The 24,762-nt window shown below is 54.2% G+C and overlaps 1 protein-coding gene across 6 annotated transcripts in view; it reads right to left on the reverse strand.

The window, feature by feature from the left end:
• Window positions 1-363: 363 nt before the first annotated feature.
• SMARCA4 (SWI/SNF related, matrix associated, actin dependent regulator of chromatin, subfamily a, member 4) overlaps window positions 364-24,762 on the reverse strand; it is a 93,008-nt gene continuing 68,609 nt past the window's right edge. Inside the window, exons 26-35 of one of the 6 annotated variants that reach the window (XM_044254182.1) lie at window positions 24,428-24,655; window positions 24,077-24,175; window positions 23,742-23,819; window positions 22,853-23,071; window positions 18,401-18,663; window positions 4,400-4,505; window positions 3,876-3,977; window positions 2,598-2,730; window positions 2,316-2,458; window positions 364-860 (exon numbers count right to left, since the gene is read on the reverse strand). In XM_044254182.1, coding sequence (XP_044110117.1) covers window positions 828-860; window positions 2,316-2,458; window positions 2,598-2,730; window positions 3,876-3,977; window positions 4,400-4,505; window positions 18,401-18,663; window positions 22,853-23,071; window positions 23,742-23,819; window positions 24,077-24,175; window positions 24,428-24,655 — 1,404 coding nt within the window. In that variant the 3' untranslated portion in view covers window positions 364-827. Of the gene's footprint in view, window positions 861-2,315; window positions 2,459-2,597; window positions 2,731-3,875; window positions 3,978-4,399; window positions 4,509-18,400; window positions 18,664-22,852; window positions 23,072-23,741; window positions 23,820-24,076; window positions 24,176-24,427; window positions 24,656-24,762 lie in introns of all 6 variants that reach the window. The other 5 variants (XM_044254183.1, XM_044254181.1, XM_044254186.1 and 2 more) reach the window with 5 other exon arrangements.

Raw genomic sequence — 24,762 nt, forward strand, 5'->3', positions numbered from 1 at the left:
TCACAAGTAAAAAATAAAAATCTTAAAAAAGAAAAAAAAAATCACCTATCTTGGAGACATCCATGTTCGTACATAGAGCTCCACAGTGCCCTGGGCTTCCCAGGCCATGACACTGACCTGTGTGGCCCCTGCCCATCTCTGTGGCTGTCACCCTCGGCTGCAGACAGGGAAGGGACCGAGCTGCCTGCTCCCCGCATGGCCGCGGCACCCGCAGGCCCAAGAGCCCGAGCTGGAGATCAGAAGGTGTGTCCTCCCCCGTGAAACGAACGCCCACGGGATGCGGTAACGGGAGGAGGACGGGGCCCGCAAGGCTTCGGCGACGCCGCAGGGAGCCTGGAATGAGTCTACCACGGAAGGCAAGGCCGCGAGTTTTGTCTGTTTAATTTATTACTGTTTGACATCCAGTGACACTGACATACCCCGCCGGGCCTGCGGCCCCCGGCCCCAGCGAGTCTGACCTGCCCCACAGAATACAGTACGAGGGGTGGATGGCCACACGCGTGCATCCACGGCGGAAACTACAGTGACTCCCAACTGCGGCCGCAACAGTACTGCCGGGAGAAGAAAGACGAGCGGGTGTCACGTGTTCCCCGAGTCATGATTCTCGTCTTCAACAGTTAATGCTGTTACAAGCGCTACGGATGCCAGGACAGGGCCAGACACAAACAGTCCTACATCTTCTCTGCCGTATAAATATGGAAGATTTTCGTTTATACAGTTTACCCTCAGTATGAAACTACATCTGCTGCTACCCGTTACTGCTAAGGGCTACGCCGCCTCGGCTCTGGAACCAGGGGCCCGGGGTCGAGACTCTGGAATGTTGGGACTCAGTCTTCCTCGCTGCCACTTCCTGAGCGGTCCTGGAGGGGGACAGGAGGAGAGAACATGGTCAGCCCCACCACCGTGGAGGGCGCCCCCCTGGGGCCTACCCAGGCACTAAGTACGTTCATTGACTGCCTTTGCTGGGGGCGGGGCAGGGGGGGAGCGGGCAGCCGAGGGGCACCATGAGGCTGAAGGTATGGCAGCCCTTGGCTTTGCCCCTGGTGCCATGGCCAAATCCTGGTGTCGCTGATCTCTCGAGGACTGGCCCCTATGCCCACACGGACTCTCCTCGGATCTGGGAGACTCGCTGGGCCCTCTGTGCTTCCTCCCACAGGTGGCATGTGCCTGTCCCTGTGCCCCTGACCTGCGGCTTCAAGACCACCGTGGTTATTTCTATGTAGGATGCTTGTTCTTCCGCACAAACGTTTTGAAAAGCTTGGCAAGGGCCACAGAATGCTCTGCCGCATGAGGACTGGGCAGATGGGGAGCTTCACGGCCCAGACTCTCCTCTCCGGAAACACAGGCCAGCGCTCCACGGCCAGGACATCGGTAATGTCCTCACTGGGTTACCGCGACATGGTCACGTTTGTTTCGAGCCTCCAGATTTTGCAATTACTACAAATGGCTGCATGAGAAAAACAGCAACGCTGGGACAGCACTCGAGTTCTGCCGGGGGCCAGACCCCAGGAAATCCACGTGGCCTCCCTGTTTTCTAGAAGTGGAAACTGAGGCTCCGAAGTGAAGTGAACAGCCCGTCTCCCACAGCAGGGAAGGGCTGGGCACTGAGGCCCCAGCCAGGGGGCCAAGAGTCTGCTCAGACGGGTCGCCACCATCCCCCATACCCACAAAGCGGGCCACTGTGGGCTCGATGCTCCTGCCGCTTCTCCCTGGTTGTAAGGTAAGCGGCCGCTCCGGGGCAGAGGCGACACGCAGACACCACTCGTGGCATAATTCACGGGGCCTGTTCCACACTGTTTTGGTAATTTTAGATCGTGGGATTTTGGTTTTGGTTTTTATCCACCACTACTGATTGGAAATCCTCCTACAGAGGCCAGAACAGAGCCACGAGCAGAGACCCGGTGGCGAAGCACGTGTGTCACCCAGGGCGAGGGCATCATGAAAGCCTCAGCTACAGAGGGGGCTGTGTCTGCTCAGGAGTGACAGATGGCATCTTTCCTCCCAGGGTCTCCTGACTCCACCCTCGATAGAGACTCAGCCCCACTGGCCTCAGCATGGCGGGCCCAGTGTGCTGGGAGAGGCGACCGCACCCACCGGCCTCAGAGCACTGGTTCACCAGGGTCACACGGACCTGGTCTGGAGTTATGTGCCGTGTCCAACCCCAAGCCTCAGTCTCCCTATCTGTGGAGTGGGGTGTTGGAGCACTGACCCACCCAAGGCCGCAACAGAAGGGTCCAAGACCTGGCACGCAGAGAGAGCTCCAAAGACTGGCCCGCCACGGCCACCGGCTCCTGCCGCCAGTGCCGGAGACTCACCTCCTCCTGCTCCTCTTCACTGTCGTCGTCGCTCACCACCGGCTTGGCCCGCGAACCGCGGCTCGGCCGCCGCCGGCCCCCCTTCAGCCGATCCTGCGCCTTTTCCTTCCGGCCCAGTTTGATCTTCACTTTGACGGAGCGGGCTGGGGTAGGGACCAGAAAGAGTGGGGGAAAAGGAAAAAAGATGTGAGCTTGGGAGAGCACAGCAAGCCGAGTCAGGGGTGGCAGGAAGCGGCCTGGCTGTGATGCTGGTCTGCGCAACCACCCGCCGCTGGGACTCACACTCAGACTCAGAGCCTTCTTCCTCGCCCTCCTCCTCTTCCTCACTCTCCTCGCCCTCGCTGTCATCTTCTTTCTCGATCTTCTGCCGCACGCTGGTGAAAACCGACTGCAGGACGATGGAGTCTTCGTAGATCTAAAAAGAGACACGTGGGGTTTCAGTGGGCTGGGGGCTGAAAGGGGCCACTGGCCCTGCCCTCTGGCCAGGACAGCCTGTGCAGGGCAGAGAGCCCTCCGTAACCCTTTCCCAATCAGGGCCTAAGAGAACATGAGACGTGGAGAAAAGTGTGGATGTGCTAGTTTAGGAAGAACTACAAGTTCCTCCCTCCCTCTGAAGAATCCCAGTGAGGATATGCTTTTAAAGGCTCTGAAAAGGTCTGCAGCAATGGTGGAAACACATATCCCTTGTTTAAAGTAGCATTTTCCCCAAATTTAAGACTGTAAAATCTCTTTTCCAACGAACAATCTATCCATCGCACACTTAGGAAAAGTTTGCTGAGTTGAGGTTGTGTATGTTAATTTCACTGCAGGAAAGGACACATCCACACGATTCAAGGAGTCACTAGTGAATTCAAAGTGAAATTCCAGCATGTACACTAGATTGCTCACAGGGTCATCCTGGATGGATCAGACTGAGTTTATTTCCTCTAATCTGTTTGTTGTTCTTTCTGCTTCTTTTAGTAAGGAATACATCGCTTTCACGATTGACAAAATATTTCTAGTGGCTGAGAATTCTTTTATCAACCTGTTGTTTTTGGTTTGTTTTATTTGTTAGAGAGAGACAGCACGAGAGAGCTGCAGAAGCAGGGGAAGGGGCAGGCAGAAGGAGAAGCGGGCTCTCTACTGTGCAGGGAGCCCCAAGTGGGACCGGATTCCAGGATACTGGAATCATGACCTGAGCCAAAGGCAGATGCTTAACCGACTGAGCCGCCCAGGGGCCCCTTTGTTTGTTTTTTAAAGTAGGATCCATGCCAGTGTGAAGCCCAAAGCGGGGCTTGAACTCATGACCCTGCAATCAAGCCCTGCATCAGACTCCCAGCTCAGTGGGGAGTCTGTTTCTCCCTCTCCCCCTGCTTGTGCTCTTAGATTAATAAATAAAATCTTAAAAAAACCTGAGCTGAGATCAGGAGTTGGGACACTCAACCAACTGAGCCACCCAGGTCCCTTAATCAGTCAGTTTAAGACCGAGCAAGCAGCTTGCTGAACTGGGGCCTAGCTGCGAAGGTGGCAAAAGCCAGGAGTGGGTGCCCTGCCCACGAATGCCCCCCGGGGCCTCCTCACCAGGGAGCCCTCCAGGTTGAAGGTCTGAGCGTTCTGGCACAGCAGCATGACGTCCTTCTCCAGGTCGTTGAGGCTGCGATACTTGTGGTTGCGGATGCGCTCCTGTGGGTAGAGGGAGAAGCGGCCTTACCTCAGGACTCCGCCCTGTGTCTCGGGAGTCCCTCTGCCTAACTAGGTCATAGCCCTGTCTTCTGGGGACTTCTGTACAGATTGGAAGCCCAGGCCCACTGAGCACAGAGCTGCATGGCTGAAGCCTAGGTCATGGGTAACCTTGAAGGAACCCCGAACACTGGCTGCCCATCAAGAGTTTTAGGACCCTTTCCCACAAACTGGGCTGCTGGGGCTCTTGAGGCCATGAGGAACCCCAAGAGCCTGTGACTGGGTCCAACAGCTCAGGCTCTGCCCAGTCTGCTCCGGGGTCATCTGTCCCATACACCCCAGTAGTACCCAGACGCGGAAGATACTGGCTCAGATCCCCCAAACACCGATGTGGGCACACTTCCCACACCCCATGCCAGGCTTACCTTTATCTTCTTGAAGTCCACAGGCTTGCGGATGAGCTCGTAATACTCGGGCAGCTCCTTGCGGGAAGGCAGCTGGATGAAAACCTCGCTGAGCTGACGTCCACTACTACTGCAAGGTGGGACACAGTGGGCATCACTCACAGGTCCTGCCAGCTGGGGGAAGCCCCCCCCCCCGGCCCCCAGCCCCCACCCGCTGCTTGAGGAATGAGAAATTCGAAGCGCTCAGGAGTTATCTCCTGTATATGTACTGTCCTGTGAGTTCTGAAACATTCTTGAGGGAAACAAGCCCAGAGGGGCCAGGGATGCATCTGAATCCAGGCTCTGCCCTCACCCAATTCCTCCAGCTCCTGGAGGGAATATCAGCAGATGCCGAGCAGCCAAAGCCTCAGCACTTGAAAGAGGCCGAATCACAACTGTATTTATGTACGATGCAAAAATCAGTTTGCTTATATCGGGAGCAGTATGTGTTCTCGGAGAAAGACCAGTTTCTGCACGTGTGTCTCTTACAGGTAGCACACTCAGGGGCCGTGAACTTCAGAGAATTTGGCTAAAACCAGTGGAGAGATGCTCCCCAGAGAGACCCAAATGGAAGACCCGAGCGGTTTTCTAGTCCTTGCCATTGGGAAGGCACTGGTTTTCCACAAGGAAGCAGAGGAAAGATGTTCTGTGACGTGGCAGGGTATCAAGTGCCGTCTCCCATGCCTCACTTCAAGACAAGCCATGCACTTGGGTGCCAGGCTGTGCCACACCCAGACCTGGCTCTGTCCAGGGACAGGAGCTCAGAGGGGACATCAATCCTGGGCCTGCCTGAGAAAGGAGGGAGCAGGCGCTTTAAGGACTGGTGGACGAGAGCCGACAACTCTCACGAGCTCACTCTCCCTCTCTGTCCCATCAGCCTGGAGCCATGGACCCCACCCTGGGGGAACGGTGACATGGTTGAGGCTCTGTTCCAAGGCTTGCCCTAACCTCATCTGTGACCAGTTGAACCCAACGTGGCAGGATGTGGCTGAAAATGCAAAGGCGGGGCGGGGCTGGCCCTCGCTGAGCGTGGCCACCCTTCACACTGGGATGACAGATTGGAAGGCAGAAGCCCAAGGCAGGCTGTGTCTGGGCAGGGCTTGCTGGGAACATGTGTGTCAAGCGTCCAGCCCAGAGCAAGGACTGAATGCTGATGGCTGTCCAAAGCCAGCAAGGTGCGGGGACCAGATTCCAGCTCCTGTATGTGCGGCCGGCAGCTCAGGAGACCCCAGCTGTGGGAGGAGGACCAGGGGCCCCGTGATGTGCCAGAAACCCCGAAAGAGCAAAGTTTCTGGGATCCCGCAATCTTGGCAAAGCTGCTCCTTTAGGCAATCGTGGCATCTGGGGCATCTGGCCGGGGAACCCTGAAATGCCCCCCGGAGTAGGAGGCTTCCCGTCTCTGCGGGAACAGGCTAGGGGTGGCTCGGCCACGGACAGCTGGGGCTTGTTTGCATATCTCTGAAGAGGAGAACTGCAATCAGAAGGCACTGGGCGCTCGGCCGGGGAGAGGGAGACCCGAGCTGCAAGCCACCTGCACGCGTCCTGCTGTCCCCCCGGAACCGTCTGAGAGCTCCCCCATCTCACCCTGACAGCCTTCTCATCACAGTTTTGACCAGGATGCACGGCGGGAGCCACGGATTTCACTCTGACCCAGGACACGCACCTGCAGCCGTAAAATACCCGGGGTTTCCCTGCACGGGGTTGCCTTTGCCAAGTGAGATGAACTCTGATGTTTCCTCCATTATTTCACATTTTAGAAACGCCAGGTGACCCGCTACATTCATTCTGCTGCTCACTGGTGGGTGTGGAATGTGCTGGGCCCAGCGCTAAGGCCAGGGTCTCTAGGCTACACGCCCCCGCGCTCATCTGTCGCATCCGTGACGGTGGCTGGGCCTCGCGGGATGTGTGTGGCCCTCGAGGGAGCTCATGAAGTAAGACCCTGGTGCTGGGATACAGTGGAGAGTTTTGTCATAAAACCCTCTCACCTCCACTGGGCTAAGAAATTGGCAGAGACAGGAAAGAAGGGGGAGCAATGGGGCTCCTTTTACAAACCTCTGGAATAAGGGTGTCACTGAGGAATGAAGGCCCACGCCGGATGCTTCCCTGGTGCAGTGAGCTCGGAGGACAGATGGCCCGGAACTGGGCGCACGGGACGGAGGGACAGGGCCCTAGGATGCCGGGGGACTTTAAAAGGTATCCTCTCTCAGCACATCACTGCCATTAAATTTTAGTTGCCTAAGTGCTGAGATGTCATTTTAATCCTTGGAAGTCCTCTGGAGACCCCCACCCCGCCATTAGGCACTGCTGAGGCCGGCTTGGGGCCAAGAGCCTGGTAAATGGGCCTTCCAGGCTCCCTCGCCAGGCCTCCTCCCCTCTGCGTTAGTGGCGGAAAAGTCACAGCTATTGACCTCACTGGGCACAAAGCCCAAAGTCCTTGTGGTGGCGGCCTGGCCCTCCAGGGCTCTAACCTCAGCACCCCTCTTTCCCCCTCCTCGGGATCATCAAAGCCACTGCTCCCTGGGAAGCCCAGCTGCGGCCTTCACGTCACCTCAGAGCAAGTGCCCGCTCCCCCGAGGTTCTGTGGCCCCTCACCCCCTCTTACAGATCGTAAGAAAAAAGAATGGCTGAGATGTGAGATCTTCAGCGCTCAGCATCCCGAGGTGCACCAGGCTCCCCAGAGCCCACCTGACCTCTGGGACCTGGGTGGGCTTGGCCTCTTCTTGAACTTGATGACAGGGGGTCTGGCGCAGTCAGCTCCCAGGCCTGGCTGTCCCCTCATTGCCGTGACAACTGTCTCTGTGGCACACGCAGGGGCAGCTCCCACGTCTTGGGAGCTGCCTCATGCCCCAGGTGGGCACCTGGGCTGCGCCACTTCTGGGTATCCGGCAGCACGTGGCTGGGGACACTCATGTCGGAGTGGCCGGCCCGCACTTCTGGGATACACAGGGGATGGTGGGGGGGAGCGCTGCAGAGCAGGGCCGGGCGGCTCTCATCTGGTCAGCTCAACCTGCCGTCACTCCTGGTCAGTGCGGCTGTTCCATACGCGGGGTGCAAACTGCTACTTCCGTGTGCCTTTAATTCACAATTCCTTGATGAGCAGTGAACCCGGGCTCCGCTTCACAGGTGGGAGGGTCCCCCGACAACCTCTTTCCGGCCAGTATCTGTTCACATCTTTACCCTCCTCCAGAGAGTTCTCTGGGCAAACCCCTTTTCCATCCTATGTCATGTCTTCTTACTTTTTGATGATATCTTTTGATGAATGGATCCTAGTTTGAATCAAATTCCGATTTACCAGTACTGTCCCGTCAGAGCGGTACTGCATGGCGTTCTAGAAATGTTGACAATTCAACCTCTTTATGTTATTAGATATGAAGCCAGTCACCCAGATCAGCGTCATTTCTCCCAACCAAATCCTGGGTGTCTGTGTCCTCGCTAGACTAGAACGGCAGCCGTGAGGGTAGAGGCCTTGCCGGTTCTACTTCCCGCTCTATCTCTGTCACCTAGAACAAAGCCTGCTACAAAGCCGGTGCTCGATAAACGTTTGCTGAAGAAACAGCTCAGGGTGAGAGTGTCAGCGGTCACGGAGCAAACTTGGGTGTCACAAAGGTCATCTCTGAACAAGGGTGCCTCATCGCCCCCCACACTGCATGGTCGTCTCTACACCAACCCATTCCAGAAAGGACTGGCAGCAACTACCAGAAACCACCCCCTGCCCTGAGAGGGCACTGCTGTGTGCCTGTTAGCCTCCTGTGTTACGAGCGTTGCTCTCAGAAGCTTCTGCGGGCGGAGTAATCTGGGAGTAAAGGAGCTTGGGAAAATCCTGAGGCTGTGATTTCCACTCAGACGCCACCTGGGCGCTCACCTCGTTCGGCAACAGGAGCAGCAGCCGCCATCGTCACTGCTGCCCGTGGCCGTGAGGACTCCGAGGCGCTCCCCTCACGCCTCCTGACGCCAGCTCCCAGAGCAGGGATTTCCTTCTCCCTCTTTCACTGCCCTGTCCCCATTACAAGAGGACATGGGACGCAGTCAGGGCCCCTTGCCCGAAGCTGCCAATTCCTCCCCAGTCTAGGCCAGTGGGTGCTTCTCGCTGAATGAGGTTTGGCAACGAGTCTAATTCTCTGTTGGGGCAGGGCTCTGTCTAGTTGTACACGCCCTTCTTGGATCCTGAAGAGCCCTGATAAGGGCCTTTATTACTCAACCCGCCACGGCTGCCTCCCTAAGGAAGTGGGCCCTCCCCATGCCAACTCAGGGTTCTGGTGGTGCTGCCCAATGCTGGTCCCAACCTCTTGCGCCAAGTGCTGTACCTCACCCTTCCAGTCTCAGTGATGGGTCCAGGCAAAGGCCGGGGACACAAGCTGGCCAGTCAAAACCCACCCTGCAGAGTTGAGGAAGCAGAGGTTGCTTTCCTCTTGGGGTGTGAAACCTTCAGGACAGAGGGAGCCCAGAGCTGTGGCAGTCACAGGTCACCGCATGGGGTAAGGGGGGAGGTGGTGGCAGCTCTGGGTCCCAAAAGCTAGTCTTTGCTAACTCCTCTACAGCCTTCCAGCCAAAGGAGTCCCTAGACATGAAGGTCAAAGAACTAGCTTCCTGACACACAGAGCCCAGAAGTACAAATGTCCCTTTTCACTGTGTCCTTAAAGCAAAATTACAACATGGGGAGGAAGAACAACAGGACCGAACCACGAACTCTGCATCAAAGAGGTCATCCCCCCGTAAGCCTTTCCAACAGATGGAGAGAAACCAGAGAAGCAATGAGAGATGGTGACAGGCAGGGCTTCCGCACAGGTTACCCACCACGACCAAGTCGGGACCTCTCCCACCCATTCCCATGCGCTGCTCTAAATCAAGGGTCAGTAACCTTTTTCTGTCAACCACTGGTGTAACTCTATCAGGCTTTGCGGGCTATCCCATCTCTATCATGACTACTCAACTCTGCCACTGTTGCACGAAAGTGGCCACAGACAAGATGCAGAAAAATGAGCTCTGGCTGCGTTCCCATAAAACTTCTTCTGTGAACAACAAAATGTGAATTTCCTTTAATTTCATATCTTGGAATATTATATAGTTCATTTTTCTAAAATCCTCTAAAAAACCATTCTTAAATTCATGGGTGATGCATACACAGTTGGTGGGGCAGAGTTTTTTTTTTGTGGGTTTGCTGGCCGCTGGTGGGAATCCTAAAAACAACAGAAAAATGTCTGTCCACATCAGGGATGGCAACATAGTGCCTGGTGTCCTCACTGTCTAATCCTCTGACCAGTGCAGACATTGCAAGTAGATCAGAGCACTAGCCCTTTGTCCTCAGGCAGGCATAAGCAATCAAGTGAAGACGGTGCCCCAGACAGACCCTGCTAGCCAAGTACGGAGGTGGTCCCATACTGCCAGGAAGGACTCCCTCTCTGTCCCTCAGCCCTACTCTCCTCCCTAGAGTCCAGTTTATCCCATCTTCCCATGACATCGCTCAGTGACATTTTCAAGCCCTGGACCATGTTCTCTTTTGACTTCTGATCAGCAAACTGAGCCTGCAAGGTCCCGGATAGAGCAGCTCAGCAATTACAAAACTGACTTAGCTGCAGACCATCTGAAACAGCATCTCAGAAGGTTTTCCAGAAACAAAATTTGAAAGTGAAATAACGAAACCCATATGTTTACTTCGTTAGTATATAATTATTTTCTAGGTTCAGCTTTTTTTTTTTTCTTTCTAAAGATTTTATCCATCCATTTGACAGACAGATCACAAGTAGGCAGAGAGGCAGGCAGAGAGCTGGGGCAGGGAAGCAGGCTCCCCGCTGAGCAGAGAGCCCGATGCGGGGCTTGATCCCAGGACCCCAGGATCATGACCTGAGTCGAAGGCAGAGGCTTAACCCACTGAGCCACCCAGTTGCCCCTAGGTTTAGCTTTTTGACTGTTACAAAATCAAGGATAGCTTGAGCATCACACAGAGAGAAATCTGATCCACTTAGTTACAAAGTCTTTCAAGGTACAGAAACAACTCTGACTCCCGCACAAGGGAGAGGAAAGCGTGATCACCAGCGAGCTGGCTGAGGATAAGGGTCTGCAGGCTGCTGGCCCTGTGCTCTTCCGGTAGGGTGGGGAAGCTTTATTTCAGGGTACGGGTGCCAAGGCCAAGACTAGCTGTAGGTTATGATGCTGGTTAAGTGTCTAATGAGCTTGCAGTTTCAAATGAGCCAAGGACACATCTGGGGGGCATGTGTTTCTTAATACAGGTGAACACCGCAATCCAAGCGTCATTTTAAAGAAACTCCGATGTTGTGCAAAAGCTTTTTATCTTGATGAAATCCCAATAGTTCATTTTTGCTTTTGTTTTCCTTGTCTTTGGGATAACTGAACTCTACATCTGAAACCGATAAACTCTATGTTAATTAATAATAAAAAGACAAGGAAAGAAAAGAAACAAGTAACCTGAGCTAGGGAAGCACCTGGATTTAACATTTTCGTCAAATCCATTTGGATTTGGAGGCGAGACCCTGAGGTGTGAAAAAAGATGCAGAGCCTGGGATTACACAGCAAGCAGAAACCAGATCATAATCCAGCCAGGCTCCCAGCTGCCAGCACATACCCTGCGTGCCCGGGCGGCTTCCCCAGGCAGGCCATGAACGCCGCAGGGGCTGGCCTCGTACCATGCTTTACAGTGGCAGCAGCTCAAAAGACATTTGCTGTGGGTGACAAGGACAAAGAGCAGAAGCCCAGAGAAGAAAAGAAATAATTGTATACTAATGAAGTAAACGAAGGGGTTTCGTTATTTAACTTTCAAATTTTGTTTCTGGAAAACCTTCTGACCTATTTGAGGCACTATCTGAGGACCTATTTGAGGCACTGCAAAGAGCATGTCTCAGGACAAGAGAGAAGGGGAAGACGAGAGGCAAAGCCAGCCCAGCTCTCTTGGGAGCTGCCACCAGAGTCCCATGGAGCTGGTCATGCGAGCATGGTCGGGGGGAGGGCAAGGGGGCAAGGCCACCTTCAGCGGGCCGTGAGAAGCACGCCTCCTGGCTGGAATGAGTCAGAGTTCGTGGCGGCAGGTGCTATGAACAATGAGCCCCTAGCGGGATGAGCAGCTGAGCAGTAGGGGAGGCTGCAAAGCCCCCTTTGAAATGGAAGGGACCGCCGGCTGCCCGCCCCGGGACCCAGGGTGCTAGGGTTCCCTCTGGTCCAGCTGGAGCTGGATGGGACAGACCCATCTCCACACCTTCCCTTCCCTGCCCTCCGAACTTTTAAGCTTAGTTAACTTACATTTTTAACTAGTTTCACCTTCAAACCTTAACCTTCCAATTCTTTTAGCTAGTTGTCTTTTAGCTTCATTTTAAAATCTATTCTTTCATGATTTCTCATTTATTTGACCTCGAACCTTTGATTCACCCTCTTGTCCACAACCCCCCCTTTCCCAGCAATTCTGAATTTTCCTTTCATACTTCCTGTCTTACCTGTTGATTATTTTCATGACCGTTTCCTTATTGCTTTCCCTGAGAGCAAAAGGAGCCCACACTTGGAAAGCACCAGCACACGGAACTCTGCGGGAGGCAGAGGGTGTGACTTGTTCACCCAAAACTACTTATTTCTGGGGCCCAGGGTCTGTCCCTGTCCTGTTTGGAGCTTTTATGTAACTAGTTTTAAGCTCCTTCCAACACAGCTGCCCTGTTTTCTTCTACTGTGGCAACCAACCACCAGCAGGGAGGGAAGCCCGGGGGGTTGGAGCTGGCAGGACGACAAACAGGGCAGGTGCAACCGCATCCAGCAAATTCTGTGGCAGCTTCGGAACCGCAGCATGACTCGGCAAGGCTGCAGGGACTAACCCTCCTGTGGCCTAGAGCCCCACTGGGCCCTCTGCCCGGCCTGCCCCTGCACCCGCATCCAGGCTGGCCAGGGCCTGCCCGATGGGGATCAGCAGTTTGCTCGGGGCAGCTCACTGCGACACTTCTCAGGGCAGGCTCCCGGCTGGGCGCCAGGCCGGAAGTGCTGACCCCAGACCTGAACCCACAGGCAGAGGCTAGCTTCTCCTGCTGGAGCACACCCAGCCTGGGCCTGGGCTCCAGATGAAGGGCTGCGTGGCCTTCCATGGCTGAGGCCAGGGAACCCTGAGGCCCCTCTGTCCCCTCAGGAAACAGCTCCCTGGCCTGTCCACCCTCTACTCTCTCCCCTAAAGGAGACTGTGTCCTGAGGGGCCTGGAGCCCCGTGCAGGTATCTTTTCCAGGGGAACTGGTCAGCCAGACAACCTGCCCCGGAGCTTGCTACAGCGCCTGTTTTTCTTGCAAATCAATGTACAGCTCTTTCAACTCCCAAGAACCTTCTGTTCTTTGATTCTCAACAGGGAGGTGCAGGGCTCCCCACAAGGGCAAAGGGCAAGGGGTAACAGGTTTTAATTAGGCAGCGGCTGCCAGGTTCAGGCCAAAGTCGCCACCACAGACGAGGCCAGGGCCCCTCACTGTCCAAATTTCAAGATCTGTACACAAGGATTCAGGGCTGGTGTCCAGGCGGCTTACCTGGCCCACGGTATCTCACATTTGGGGTCTCTAGAATCCCATTTGGGGGATTCTACTTCTGTGCTGGAAACTGAGGCAGGGAGATGGATGGTGAACTCAGAGGTCTGTGACACTCAAGTCATCCAAGCCCTTTTAAAATGGCTGGGAAGGGGAAGGAGGAAGGGGACCGAGAGGGTCTGCTCAGTGGGGCTTGGCCCCGGGAGGCTTAGCCTCGGCAGCCTGAACGCATCCACCAGCTTCCTGAGCCATCGAGAGTAACCTGCGAGGATTTCCTAGAACAAGTGGTCCCGCATGTCACATCGGTAGGATCAAGTTCAGGAAACTTGGCGCCGACCCTCCACTGCCCAACAGCCATGACTCTGCCCTACAGCGGGTCACGGTCGAGCTCAAAAGCCCAGCAGGGAGCACAGGTACTATGGAGGGTCCTCTGGCGCCGGCCTGCTTCAGTGGCTCCCCCCAGCAGACACCCTTCTCTCAAATCACCCCCCAAGCTCCCAGGTGTGAGCCCCACAGCGCATACCCACAGCCCAGCATTTGCAGACAGCACCTTGGCTACCTGCTGCTGGCAGCACACAGAGCCCCGTGACCCGGTCCCAACCTGACCTGGAACCTGTGCCTGACTTATTTTCGTGTTTAGATTTTAAAGCCCAAATCCCTATCTTCCAACTTACTTTCTTCATTCCAGTTCCAACTCTGCCTGTGAACGATAGGGCTCCCTGATCCCTGATGTAGTTCGAGATTTCCAAGCCCTGAGGAGGAGGAGCCCGGTGAGGTTCTGCAATGCAGGCTCAGCCCATGATATCCCCTGGCCTTAGCTGGCTTTCTCTGCACATAAGACGCCCGAGCCCTTGGCCTCAGGGCCTCTGCATATGTTGTCCCCTTTGCCCCTGACACTCCTTTCTTCCTCCTCCCCTGGCGGGGGCCCTGCTTACCCTCCAGCTCTGCTTGTGCAGCCCACCTTCAGGCCACACTTGACCCAGGGGCCTGGGGAGGGAGGGGCATGGCAATCCTGAACCTGAGCAGGTATGAAGCAAAAGCTTCTAGAAGACATCACCTGTATGTAGACACGATGTGAGTACAAAGGTAATATCAAACGTGATGCACTCGTATTGAAATATAGCTGGAGGAGATCTTGAAATTTGTAATCAAAAGCAACATCTCGAGTCCCTGCATGGAGACCCCAACCCCGGTTCCCAGGAGCACTGGGAGTGGAATCCGTAGCACCTGGCCCTTTCACTTGGCAAGGCAGACTCGGGGGTATCGAATCCAAATGCTGACAACATCCTGTAATCAATTTACTGGCATCGAGGAGCCACTAAGCTGTAATAGTTCCTTCTCTCCTCAGGCTCCGTGTTTAACCCAAGTATAGATTTTAGCTAATTAAAATGTTCTGGCAAGTAAAAAAATTAAAAAAAAAAAAAAAAAGATGCTTCACTTCCTCTTCCAGAAATGAGCTATAAAGGAAGTCTGAGATAAGAAAGTGTGTGATGGGATACTTCCAAATTTATTTCACTTCGGTTCTTGTTGGTGTGGTCTGGTGTCTGGTCCCTCAGAACCTTCCAGGTGCCTGACGGGTGTGCCCTGAGAGTTTAACCTGGTCCAGAGAGGTCTGGCCTTTGTGCCGGGCTTCTGGGTGGTAAACTCTCAGCCCTTGAAATGTCCTGCCTTCTGGGCTGCCTTTGTTTACCTGGGGGCCTTTGGCCCACAGAATCTCTGACTGCGACTTAAGGCCGGGGTGATGGGTCACGTGGCATCAGTTCAACCCACGGAGGAGCTACAGACTGAGGTCAGCCATGTGGGTGGTTAGTCGTGTCTGGGTGGTTAGTCGTGTCTGGGTGACCACTGAAAACTCTAGACAGTGAGGCTTCCTTGTCTGGCAGTGCTCCGTGAGTCTTGTCTCCTAATGTGTCAGGGAAGTCAGCGCTGTCAGCGACTCCCTGGGGAGAGGACGCTTGGGAGCTTCACACACACACCTCTCCAGGATGCCGCCCTGATGCCCATCTGTGTCCTTGCACTGTAACAAACCGTAACTGTGAGTTGAACAGCTTTCAGACAGTCCAGACAATCCTTCTAGAGAATTAGCAAGCCTGAGTGTGGTCTAGGTTCTCAGAACTCTGCAACTGGCGTCAAGAGGGACGGTGGTCTCACTTCTCACCCAGTCTCACGACAGGACGAATGGCACTATTGTTTCTCCCTGTGGTTTAAATTCAGGATGTTAAGGAATGTCAAAAATATCCATTAAATAGGCAGCCGCATCTCTGCCTGCCCACAGGTCCTGTCCCCGTGCTCTAATAAACCACCTTTTTGCACCAAAAAAAAAAAAAAAAAAATCCATTAAATAGGCCAGCCTTTTACCCAAACGTCATCTTTGAAAGTATTTGCTATGAGGAAACTTTTCAGGCAAGAAAACAGGATAATTTTTCCAAGTCCCTATGTGCCCTGCTTGATCTTTTCCTAGGGGACCACCAGCAAAGCAGCAAGCGGATGGACCTGCTCCAATCACTTCTCGACGTCGGCATGCGGGAGACTTCCTTTAATGACCGTATATACAAGTTCCACTTGTAACTTCTCTACATTTCTTTCCACTGTAACGGAGAACTCCCAGTCCTGTGATGTCACCCATTCCGGGAGGACAGGGGTTAGCTGTCAACCACGTGTCAAACCCTCCACTGAGGTGTCCCGCCACACAGGGCTCACACCAGCCGGGAGTGCAGATCTGTGACCCCAGGGCTGGGGCTTTCGTCAAACTGGATCTCGGCCTCCTGCAGAACAGCCTCCACAAGGGGTCAGTGTGAGTTTCACGCCTGACTTCTCACTCCATCTTGCACATGCTGGAAGAACTGTAGGCAGCAGCTGGGGGAGTCAGCTTCTCTCTTCTCATGTGATCCAGGGCTAAGGCTGATGCTCAGGGAGCATCTGCAGTAAGTCACTAGATGACTAAAAAAAAAAAATGGACAATTTTTTTTTTTTTTTTAAATAGCCAAGGCCTTAGCAACAAGTTCAGGAGGCTGTTTCCAAGTGCCTTGTGTTTTGTCTTCTTTTAAACCGAGGTGGACCACTGCAGGAAAGCACGCATATCAAATGTTTATCCCGATGAACATTTTCATCTCTTTAAAAAATTTTTTTAAAACATTTTATTTATTTATTTGAGAGAGAGAGAGAATGTAGAAGGGGGAGGAGCAAAGGGAGAGGGAGATGCAGGTCGCCACCAAGCAGGGAGCCCAATATGGTGCTGGACCTCAGGATCCTGAGACCATGACCTGAGCCGAAGGCAGACGCTAAACCAACTGAGCCACGCAGGTGCCCCAAACATTTTCATGTCTTGAGGTAACTGCTGTTCCACACCCGTCACCATGATCAGCTTTTCAACTTCCTTTAACTGGAAGCCTCCTGTAGGTACCTGTTAATGTTTGGCTTCTTTGACTCAACAAAATGACTGTAAGATTCTCCCAGAGAGTGGAGGGATGTCTGTTCCTGCGGTTGGTAGAATCCTGCTCTTGGGTTAGGCCTCCAACCCAGTCCCATGGCTGGACACTGGGCAGTTTTGTTTGGGGCAGTTACGATCAAGGCTGCTATGCACCTGCTTGAACCTGTCTTTGGTGGACACAGGCACTCAGCCATCTCTGGTTTACAACCAGGATTGGAGTCTGTGGGTCAGAAGGTTTAGTCCCAAAGAGCAGACTGCTCCCAAAAGCAGGAGGTAAAGTCCATGTACTTGCCAACACTTCAAGGAGTTTTAGCCATTCTGGTTGGGTGTATGGAGGCATCTCTGGTTTTATGGCGCTTTATCTCGATGTTACCATCAACGTCGATGCCAATGATTCCAAGCACCTTTTCACATGCTGATCGGTCCCTGGGCTATCTTCTTCCAGGAGATGCCTGTTCATGGCTTTTGCCCATTTTAAAATTTCAGTTGGTGCCAATATTCACTGGCTTCATGAAGGTGTCCTTGGATGAACAGATGTTCTTAATTTTAGTGACGTCTACTTACCAGTCTTTTCTGGTTAGTGGTGCTTGTGTCCTGTTCAGAAGCCAACGCCTATCTACATCGAGGCCATGAAGATTTTCATCGATGCTTTCCCTCCACAACTTTGTTTAACCTTTCACACTGATGTTTCCATTTCAACTTAACACATATTAAGGTGTTGGGTAAGGTCAAGGTTCATCTCCATTTGGATATGCCAAAGACCAGTATGACCTTCGAAAAGTCCATCCTTGCCCTCTAACCTTTAAAGGTCTTCTTCATTTTGATCATTTTGAGGCTCCCTTGCAAAAAGATTACTGGGATCTTTGTTTTCATTGGACTTTTGCACATTCCATATTTCAAATAATTGTGGAAATTGTCTCAAAGGTGAAGTTTGCGTATCAGCTCAATATTTTCTTTTCTAATGTTGATGCTACATTTTTAGGGTGGATGGTTGAGCTGAAACAAGCCTTTCTCACTTAGTCGTTAATTTCTCTTCTAATAATAAAATTCTTTTTTAAAGTGCAATCTGTACCCTTTATTTGGGTACAATCATCACCATCCCCCCTCAAATTTCACATCTGTGAGCCTCTCCAAATGATGCACTGAGAGCTTACACACACCTCAACACTTTTCCCTCCTACAGATGACAATTTGCCCTTACTTTGCTTAACAACTAACTGCCACATGTTACTATAAGATCAAGCGGAACAACTGTCTGGTTATCGTGACAGGGGTATGGCCAGTGTGTACCAGAAAGTGAACTAAGACACTGGGGAGGATTACAGACCGAGCCCTGAGCAAGATCCAGGCTTCGTGCCCGAGCTGGCAGAACATGTGCACATGTTCCCGGGGAGGGCCTCAGAGAACCATTGATTTCTTACTTAAATGGTACTTGTGAACCACACATGGATCTGCCGCAGTCTCCTACTCTTCGAGAGCAAGGACCCCAAATCCCAGAGCGGAGCCTGGTCAGTCTTCACCATATGCGGCCCACCCACGATGGCCCAGGGTGAGAACTGGGCTGGCATGTCACCCACGTGTGGGGAGAGGGTGGAAACTCCAGAGATGGGAAGCTGCTTGGTCTTGGCTCCAGACACACCGGCCCTTGCACCACAGCCCACCACCATGCGATCGGCGCCCATCATGGCACAGGTCCCTCTCTTTCCGCCTCGCCCATCACAGGCCCCCCGAGGCCTCTGTGCAAAGCTCCTGCCTCTGCTGGAGCACCTGGCCCCAGACCTCCATTCCTCAGGGCTCCCCCTCAAACGTCACAATCCCTGAAAACGGCCCCCTGCCTCCACCTCCCCATGAAGTTTTCTCTTCACTCTAACCGCAGGTGAGAGAGTGCCTGCCTCTTGCAGAAGGTACGTTCCATGAGGGCAGGTGTACCGAGGCAAAGACAGGCCACCAAAGTCTGTGCAGTGACTGTCCCGACAACGGGCTGACAGGCACACAGAAGGCCGGGCGAGGCACCTCTGAGGACCCCCAGCGCCCACCCGCTGCGGTCCTTGGCTTACCTGTCCTTGTACTTGATCACAGCGTCCACGATTTTCTTCATCTTCTTGGTGAGGTTGGGAGGGTTTGGGGACAGCTTCTCGGCGGGTGGCCGGCCGCGCTTCTTCTGCTTCTTGCTCTCGTCGTCCTTGTCACGGCTGCGGGTGCTGGTGGTCGGGGTGGAGGAGCCGGCGTCACTGTCCCGCTTGCGCTTCCGAGACGATTTCTTCTGCCGGACCTCCTCTTCGATCTCCTCCAGCGTGCCCTCCTCGATGGCCTTCAGGGTCAATAGTGGTAAAATAGGACAGCCAGCACCGAGGTCGACAAGCAAAGGTCGAGGCGCAAACCTGCAGTCCCCAGCAGGCCGGCTCTGCCTCCCCAGGTGCTCCCCGCCCACGCCCAGCCTGAGCAAATCCACAGTTGCATTTCGTTACCAATTAAAGAGGCACAGACCCGCCAAAGGTCCCCGAAGACTTGGACCCTGGGATTCCTCCACCAGGAGGTAACACTACGAGTCCTTCTGCTCTAGATCCCTGCCATTTTTCTTAGAAATTGTGACAAAATGTACATGACACAAAACTGACCCCTCAACCACCTTCAATAGTGCACTCAGGTGGCGTGAGGTACACTCACGCTGTGTGCGCCATCACCGCCGTCCAAAGCCAGGACTCACCCGGCCCCTCCCACGGACGTGCGCAGCACCGAGGACAGCGCTGGCCTCTATCCACACACCACACCAGGACTCGGGATTTTGCTTACTATGTCCTGGATGTACTTCCCGTCACTTTTCTGCAATGTAATTTTTGATGTCTGTTTAGTATTTCATTTAGACTCGCCCTGTCCTTGGGCGTTTCAGCTCTCTCCATGTGCAGGAAGGGCCCCAGTGTGAGGAAGGCCACGACAGACAGCTATGTTATTTGCACACAGATTTTTTTTTTTTTTTTTTTAAAGATTGTATTTATTTGACAGAGAGACACAGTGAGAGAAGCAAAAGGAGGAAGGGGAGCGGGCGAGGAAGAAGCGGGCCTCCCGCAGAGCAAGGAGCACGATGCGGGGCTCGATCCCAGGACCCTGGGATCATGATCTGAGCTGAAAGAAATGACTGAGCCACCCAGGCACCCCTGTACCCAGACTTCTGAAGCGAAACTGCGGAGCAAGTTTCTATGAACAAGATTAATCTTTGAACAACACTAACTGATTCATTCTCAATGATAAGGACTCATTTGCACATTTTTATCTCCGCAGATAGAGATGAGAAGCCAGGGGAGCCTGCAATCAGGAGAGGGAATGGGGGCAGGACTCCAGGGGACGTTTGGTTGTCCGTCTCGCATTTATCAGCTGTGACTGGGAGCAGGACACAGGGCCAGGTGTCGAGGACAGCCTCAGCTCATGTCCCTCATGGAGGGAAGAGAGTGAGCAGACAAACGTCTCGCGAACATGGGGACAAGCGTGCTGACTGCCAGGAAGGAGGGTGAGTGGCGCTCTGATGGTGGAGCTGATGGTGGAGCAGACGTGCGCTGGCAGGGGTCAGGGGAGCATCTCCGGGGAGGTGGCACTTAAGCTGAAAGCTGCAGGGTGGGGGTGGGTAAGGCATCCAGGCCAAAGGAACAACACGAAGGGCGTGTGGCAGGCAGGAGGGACTGTAAGGCCAGTATGGGGGAGCGTGTGCACTGCGAGCCCAGGTGGGCACGGGGGGCTGAACAGTGTCCCCTGAAGTTCATGTCCACCTGGAACTTCCGAATGTGATCTTTTTTCAAAATAGGATCTTTACTGATTTAATTACTTGAAGAGCAAAAATGAAGTCACCCTGAGTTAAGGTGAGCCCCAACTCCGATGGGAATGGTCCCATGAGAGACAGGAAAGGATACAAAGACACAGGGTGGACAGGCCATGTAAGACGGGAGCAGATGGGGGTGATACGGCCTCAGGCCAAGGAATGCCGAGGCCCCCACAAGCTGGAAGAGGCGAGGAAGGGTCCTTCTTGGAACCTTCGGAGGAGAAAGGACCTTGCTGACACTCTGACACCAGACTCCAGGCCTCCAGAACTTTCAGAGAATAAACTGCTATGGTTTTAAGTCACCCAGTTCAGGGTCCTTGTTGTAGCTCCCCTAGGAATGCAATCCCAGGGTCTCCGGTCCCGAGGCGCAAGCACATGGGTCAGCCCAGCAGGGCAAGAGGAAGCACCACTCTCAAGAGTTTGGGTGCATATGGCCCCGAGTGGCCGCCACTAAGAAAAGAGAGTGTCCGTTTTGGGTAAACGTGTTCTTTTTTAATGCAAACTCTTATTGAGAACCCGTACAAAAAGCACATGCCCTGTAGGGGGAAGAAAGTCGATTCAACACAAGGGGCTGGGAAAACTGGACACCCGCTTGTACAGGAGCTGGGTCCTGACCTCCTGTCGTAAACACAAACTGCTTAGAAAGGATCACGGGCCCAAACATAAAAGCTACAACTTTTCAAAGGAAGGGGTAAACCTTTGTGCTCCTAAATTTCTCAGTGGATTCTCTGACAGGATACCACAGCACAAGCGAAAGGAAAAAAACCAGATACACACTGGCCTTCGTCAAAATTAAAAAACGCTTGTGCTTCGAAGGACACCATTAAAAAAAGTAAACAATAACCCATAGCATAGGAGAAAGTGTTTGTAAATCACACATTCGATAATGGGAGTTTTGAAGAAGATACGCCAATGGCCGACAAGCACCTCCGGAGATGCCCGGCACCGTTAGCCACCAAGAAAACGCCATTAAAAACCACAAGGAGGTTACCGTGGCGTACTCACTGGAAAAGCTAGCGTCAAAAGGACAGGTGACAAACACAGCTGGGGTGATGGAGAAACCGGAACTGCCTCACACTGCTGTTGGGGACGTAAAATGGTGTGGCTGCTGTGGAAAACAGTCTGGAAGTTCCTCAGAAGACTAAACAAGTAAATTACCATTTGATTCAGAAATTCTATTTCTGGGTGTTCATGTGATAGAAATCACAACATCTATCCTGCCAAAACCTTGTCCTCCGATGTTCACAGGAGGCCAGAGGTGGAAAACAGAAAAAAGATGAACTTTGTTCGTCTGCCAAAAACAAAGATGTTCCCACCGTGCAGTCCAGCGGCACAACACGCCACTACTTGGCCTTGACAAGGAGGGCCACTTGCTGCCACACGGATAAACCTTGAAAATATGCAGCTTACTGCTAGAAGCCAGTCGCCAAAGGGAGGACACATCCCTCTATTCATATGAAATCTCCAGAACAAAAGTGAGGGGGGATGAAGGGCCAGGAAGAGAGCTGAAGAGGACAGGGCTTTTTTCTGAGGTGAAGAGAATATTCTAAAGCTATTTTGTGGTGATCATGGCACAACACTGAACATACTAAAATCTAAAGAATTGTACAACTTAGTTGAGTAAATTCAGTGGTATATGTATTAAAGCAAAATATGCTCAAAACAGTATTAGCATACGGACAACTGTTTTTAAAAGGTATCGTGTCTCTTGGAGAAGGTATGTGCTAGGGTGAGTGCTGTGAAGTGTGTAAATTTGGTGATTCACAGACCTGGACCCCTGGGGCTAATAATACATTATATGTTAATAAAAAATTTTTTAAAATTACACAGATACCAAAAAAAAAAAAAAAAAGTCTCGTGTCTCAAAGGCGCAGAGCCACGGGAGCGCTACGTGTCTGCGTTCAGGCCGACGCGCCATCGCCCGCGGTTCTCCCCTTGTCCCCAGAGCTCGAGGCCGATGGCTGAGGAGCTGGACAAGCCAGCGGCCCCACCCACGGGTCACGGGCTCCCGGCACGTGTCAGTGGCCCCCTCGTGAGCACCTGAGCCGGCGGGCTCACTAGTCTGGGTCGTTCCGAGCTGCCAGGGCAGGGCCAGGGCGGCCGGACCTATGGACTGAGGAGGCAGTAGGGCCGCAGTCAGTCAAGAGGAACCCCAGGGAGTGTGACCAGAGGCCTAGGCAGGCCCCATGGTTTGTTCTGCGGTGCGCCCATCAGCCGGGCCCGGCTGAACGCCACCACCTGGCTTCTGGGGAGGGTTGCATGGGGAAGGGCTTGACGTGTCACCACAGTCCCAGGGGGCTCACCAGGCGGCCCCGGCCCTGACTCAGCCACCTATACCTGCTGCTGCCACAGACCTGGCTCTGGGGTCGACGTGCCCCATGTGAGGCTGTCGGAACCCCGCTGGCACTCCCACCCATGTGGGGGACAGGTCACCCTCTGACCTGTCACTGTTTTCCACCACCAGGCACTGGGAAGAGCACAGCAAGCGGAGAGCGGCAAGATTTCCCACAAAGCTCTTGTAAACCTCACGTGCTGGTCAGGAGGACCCGAGCGAGTGGGTCCCAACAGAGGTATCGCTGTGGTTAACGAAAACCAAGTACGGCCAGAGGGAGCCCGCTTGGATTCTGCATGAGCCCCGGCGCGGCTGTCGAATCTCTGCTGTCCCGCCCCGCCCCGGCCGGCCCTCTCCAGCATGTACCTTGAGCCACTGCTTCTCGGTCAGCGAGTCGCTGTAGTCCACCTCCTTGCGGTGGCGGGAGCCGCGGCCGAACATCTTCTCCTCCTCCTCCTCGCAGGTCAGCCGCTCCACCTCAGCGTCGTCCTTGATGATCCACGAGGGGAGCTCGTCCTCCTCCATCAGGCGCGGCTTCCGCTTGGGGTTTCGGGCCTCCTCGCGCCTGCGGTCCAGGTCCATGCGCTGGGGGACGCGGGGCAGGGGACAGAGGGAGAGAGGTGTGAGCTCGGGGAGAGCTGGGGGCACACAGGGGCACGTGGCAAGGGGAGGCTGTGAGTCTGCTCAACGGCATCTCGGAGGTTTCTGGCTCTGAGAGCAGACCCTCGCTAGGGGCTCGGCCTCGGGAGCAGAGAATTCCAGAAAAGATGGGCGGGTGGCAGAAAAGGGACCAAGGGCCTACACTCTGACTCCGTGCGGACTTACGCCTTTTACCCAGAGCTAAGGAGCACCTCTGACTGACCACAGGGCGGGGACAGTACGACCTTCCTCTGAAAGGGAATCGTAAGGACAAAACAATCAGGAGGACAGGCAAGTCCTCCATGTGGCAAGCCTGAGGGTCACACAGAGGATGGGTGTGCATACATGTGTGCGTGTGCATGTGCGTGCCCCACCATTGTGGCAATTCTCTTCGGGGACCATGGGAGGAGGACAGGTCAGTTAGGAGGCAGCATGGGGCCCCCTGACAGAGGCCCCAGCTCCATGACCCACCAAAGACACCACCATCTCTAAGAAGTTTCGCTCTGTCTGTACTGAGCTGTCTTGCTCTACTTGATGTCAGTAGGGTGGGGCGTGCGACGCCCGCGAAGCGCCCCCAGAGGGGTGCGGGGCGCCCTCCTCCGCCCGCGGTACCTACCATGAACAGGTCAAACTCCTCCTCGTGCCGGGCAATCATCTGGTTCACCGTCTCGTCGTCGGGCACCTCGTCTTCTTCCTAGAAGGGTTCGCACAGTTAGTCCGAGTGCGGAGAGGCCGGGGTGGGCGGCGGCCGGGCTCGGAGGCGAGCGGCGGCGGTCCGTGGGAGATGAGCTGGCGGTCCCAGTCCGGCTGCGGTGGATGGGGACCCACACGGCAGCGAGAGGCACACACGCACACGCACACGCACGCTCCGTGGGATCAGGGCCCTTGCTGGCCGTCTCAGCCGAGAAGCCGAGGATTGAATGGGCGTGGAGACTGAACTACCCCTCTCACCTTTAGAGGTGGCTCCTCCAAGTCGGGGTTGACGCCCGCTGGCGGAGGGGCAGTGTGGGCGAAGCTGGCACTGCCGCTGCCCGTGCTGCAGTGTCTGCTCTGTGGATAAATAGAGGACTTCAGTCTCCAGGGCTGTCAATCCGGCGTCTTTCACCAGCAGTTTAGAAAAAAAAAACCACTTCAAAGAAAAAGCAAGTACTCATCCTCTTTCCTTTCAGCCCACACTCCCTTTACTCCAAAGGGATGCAAAAAAAATAAGAGTGCAAAAAAGGTAAAAAAACAAAAATGAAAAGCCGCTCATGCGTCCACCACTCACGCCGGGGAGGGGGTCGGGGCCGGCGCTGCCCTCACCTCGTCCTGCTCCTCGTGCTCGAGGATGGCCTGCAGGAAAGCGCGCCTCTCGTGGCTGGAGGACTTCTGGTCGAACATGCCAGCCTGGATCACCTTCTGGTCAACATTGAGCTTGTACTTGGCCGCGGCCAGAATCTTCTCCTCTACGCTGTTGACCGTGCACAGACGGAGCACCCGCACCTCGTTCTGCTGCCCGATGCGGTGGGCGCGGTCCTGGGCTTGCAGGTCCTAGAAGGAGAGAGGCAGGTCAGTCCTGATCCAGCTCTGCGGAGGTCTAAGAGGCAGCCAACACCTCGCGGTGCTGTCTAGAAAGGCCTTCTTGTTCTTGTGTGCCT

Source organism: Neovison vison, chromosome 6, assembly GCF_020171115.1.
Source record: "Neovison vison isolate M4711 chromosome 6, ASM_NN_V1, whole genome shotgun sequence".
Classification (NCBI taxonomy): Eukaryota; Metazoa; Chordata; class Mammalia; order Carnivora; family Mustelidae; genus Neogale; species Neogale vison.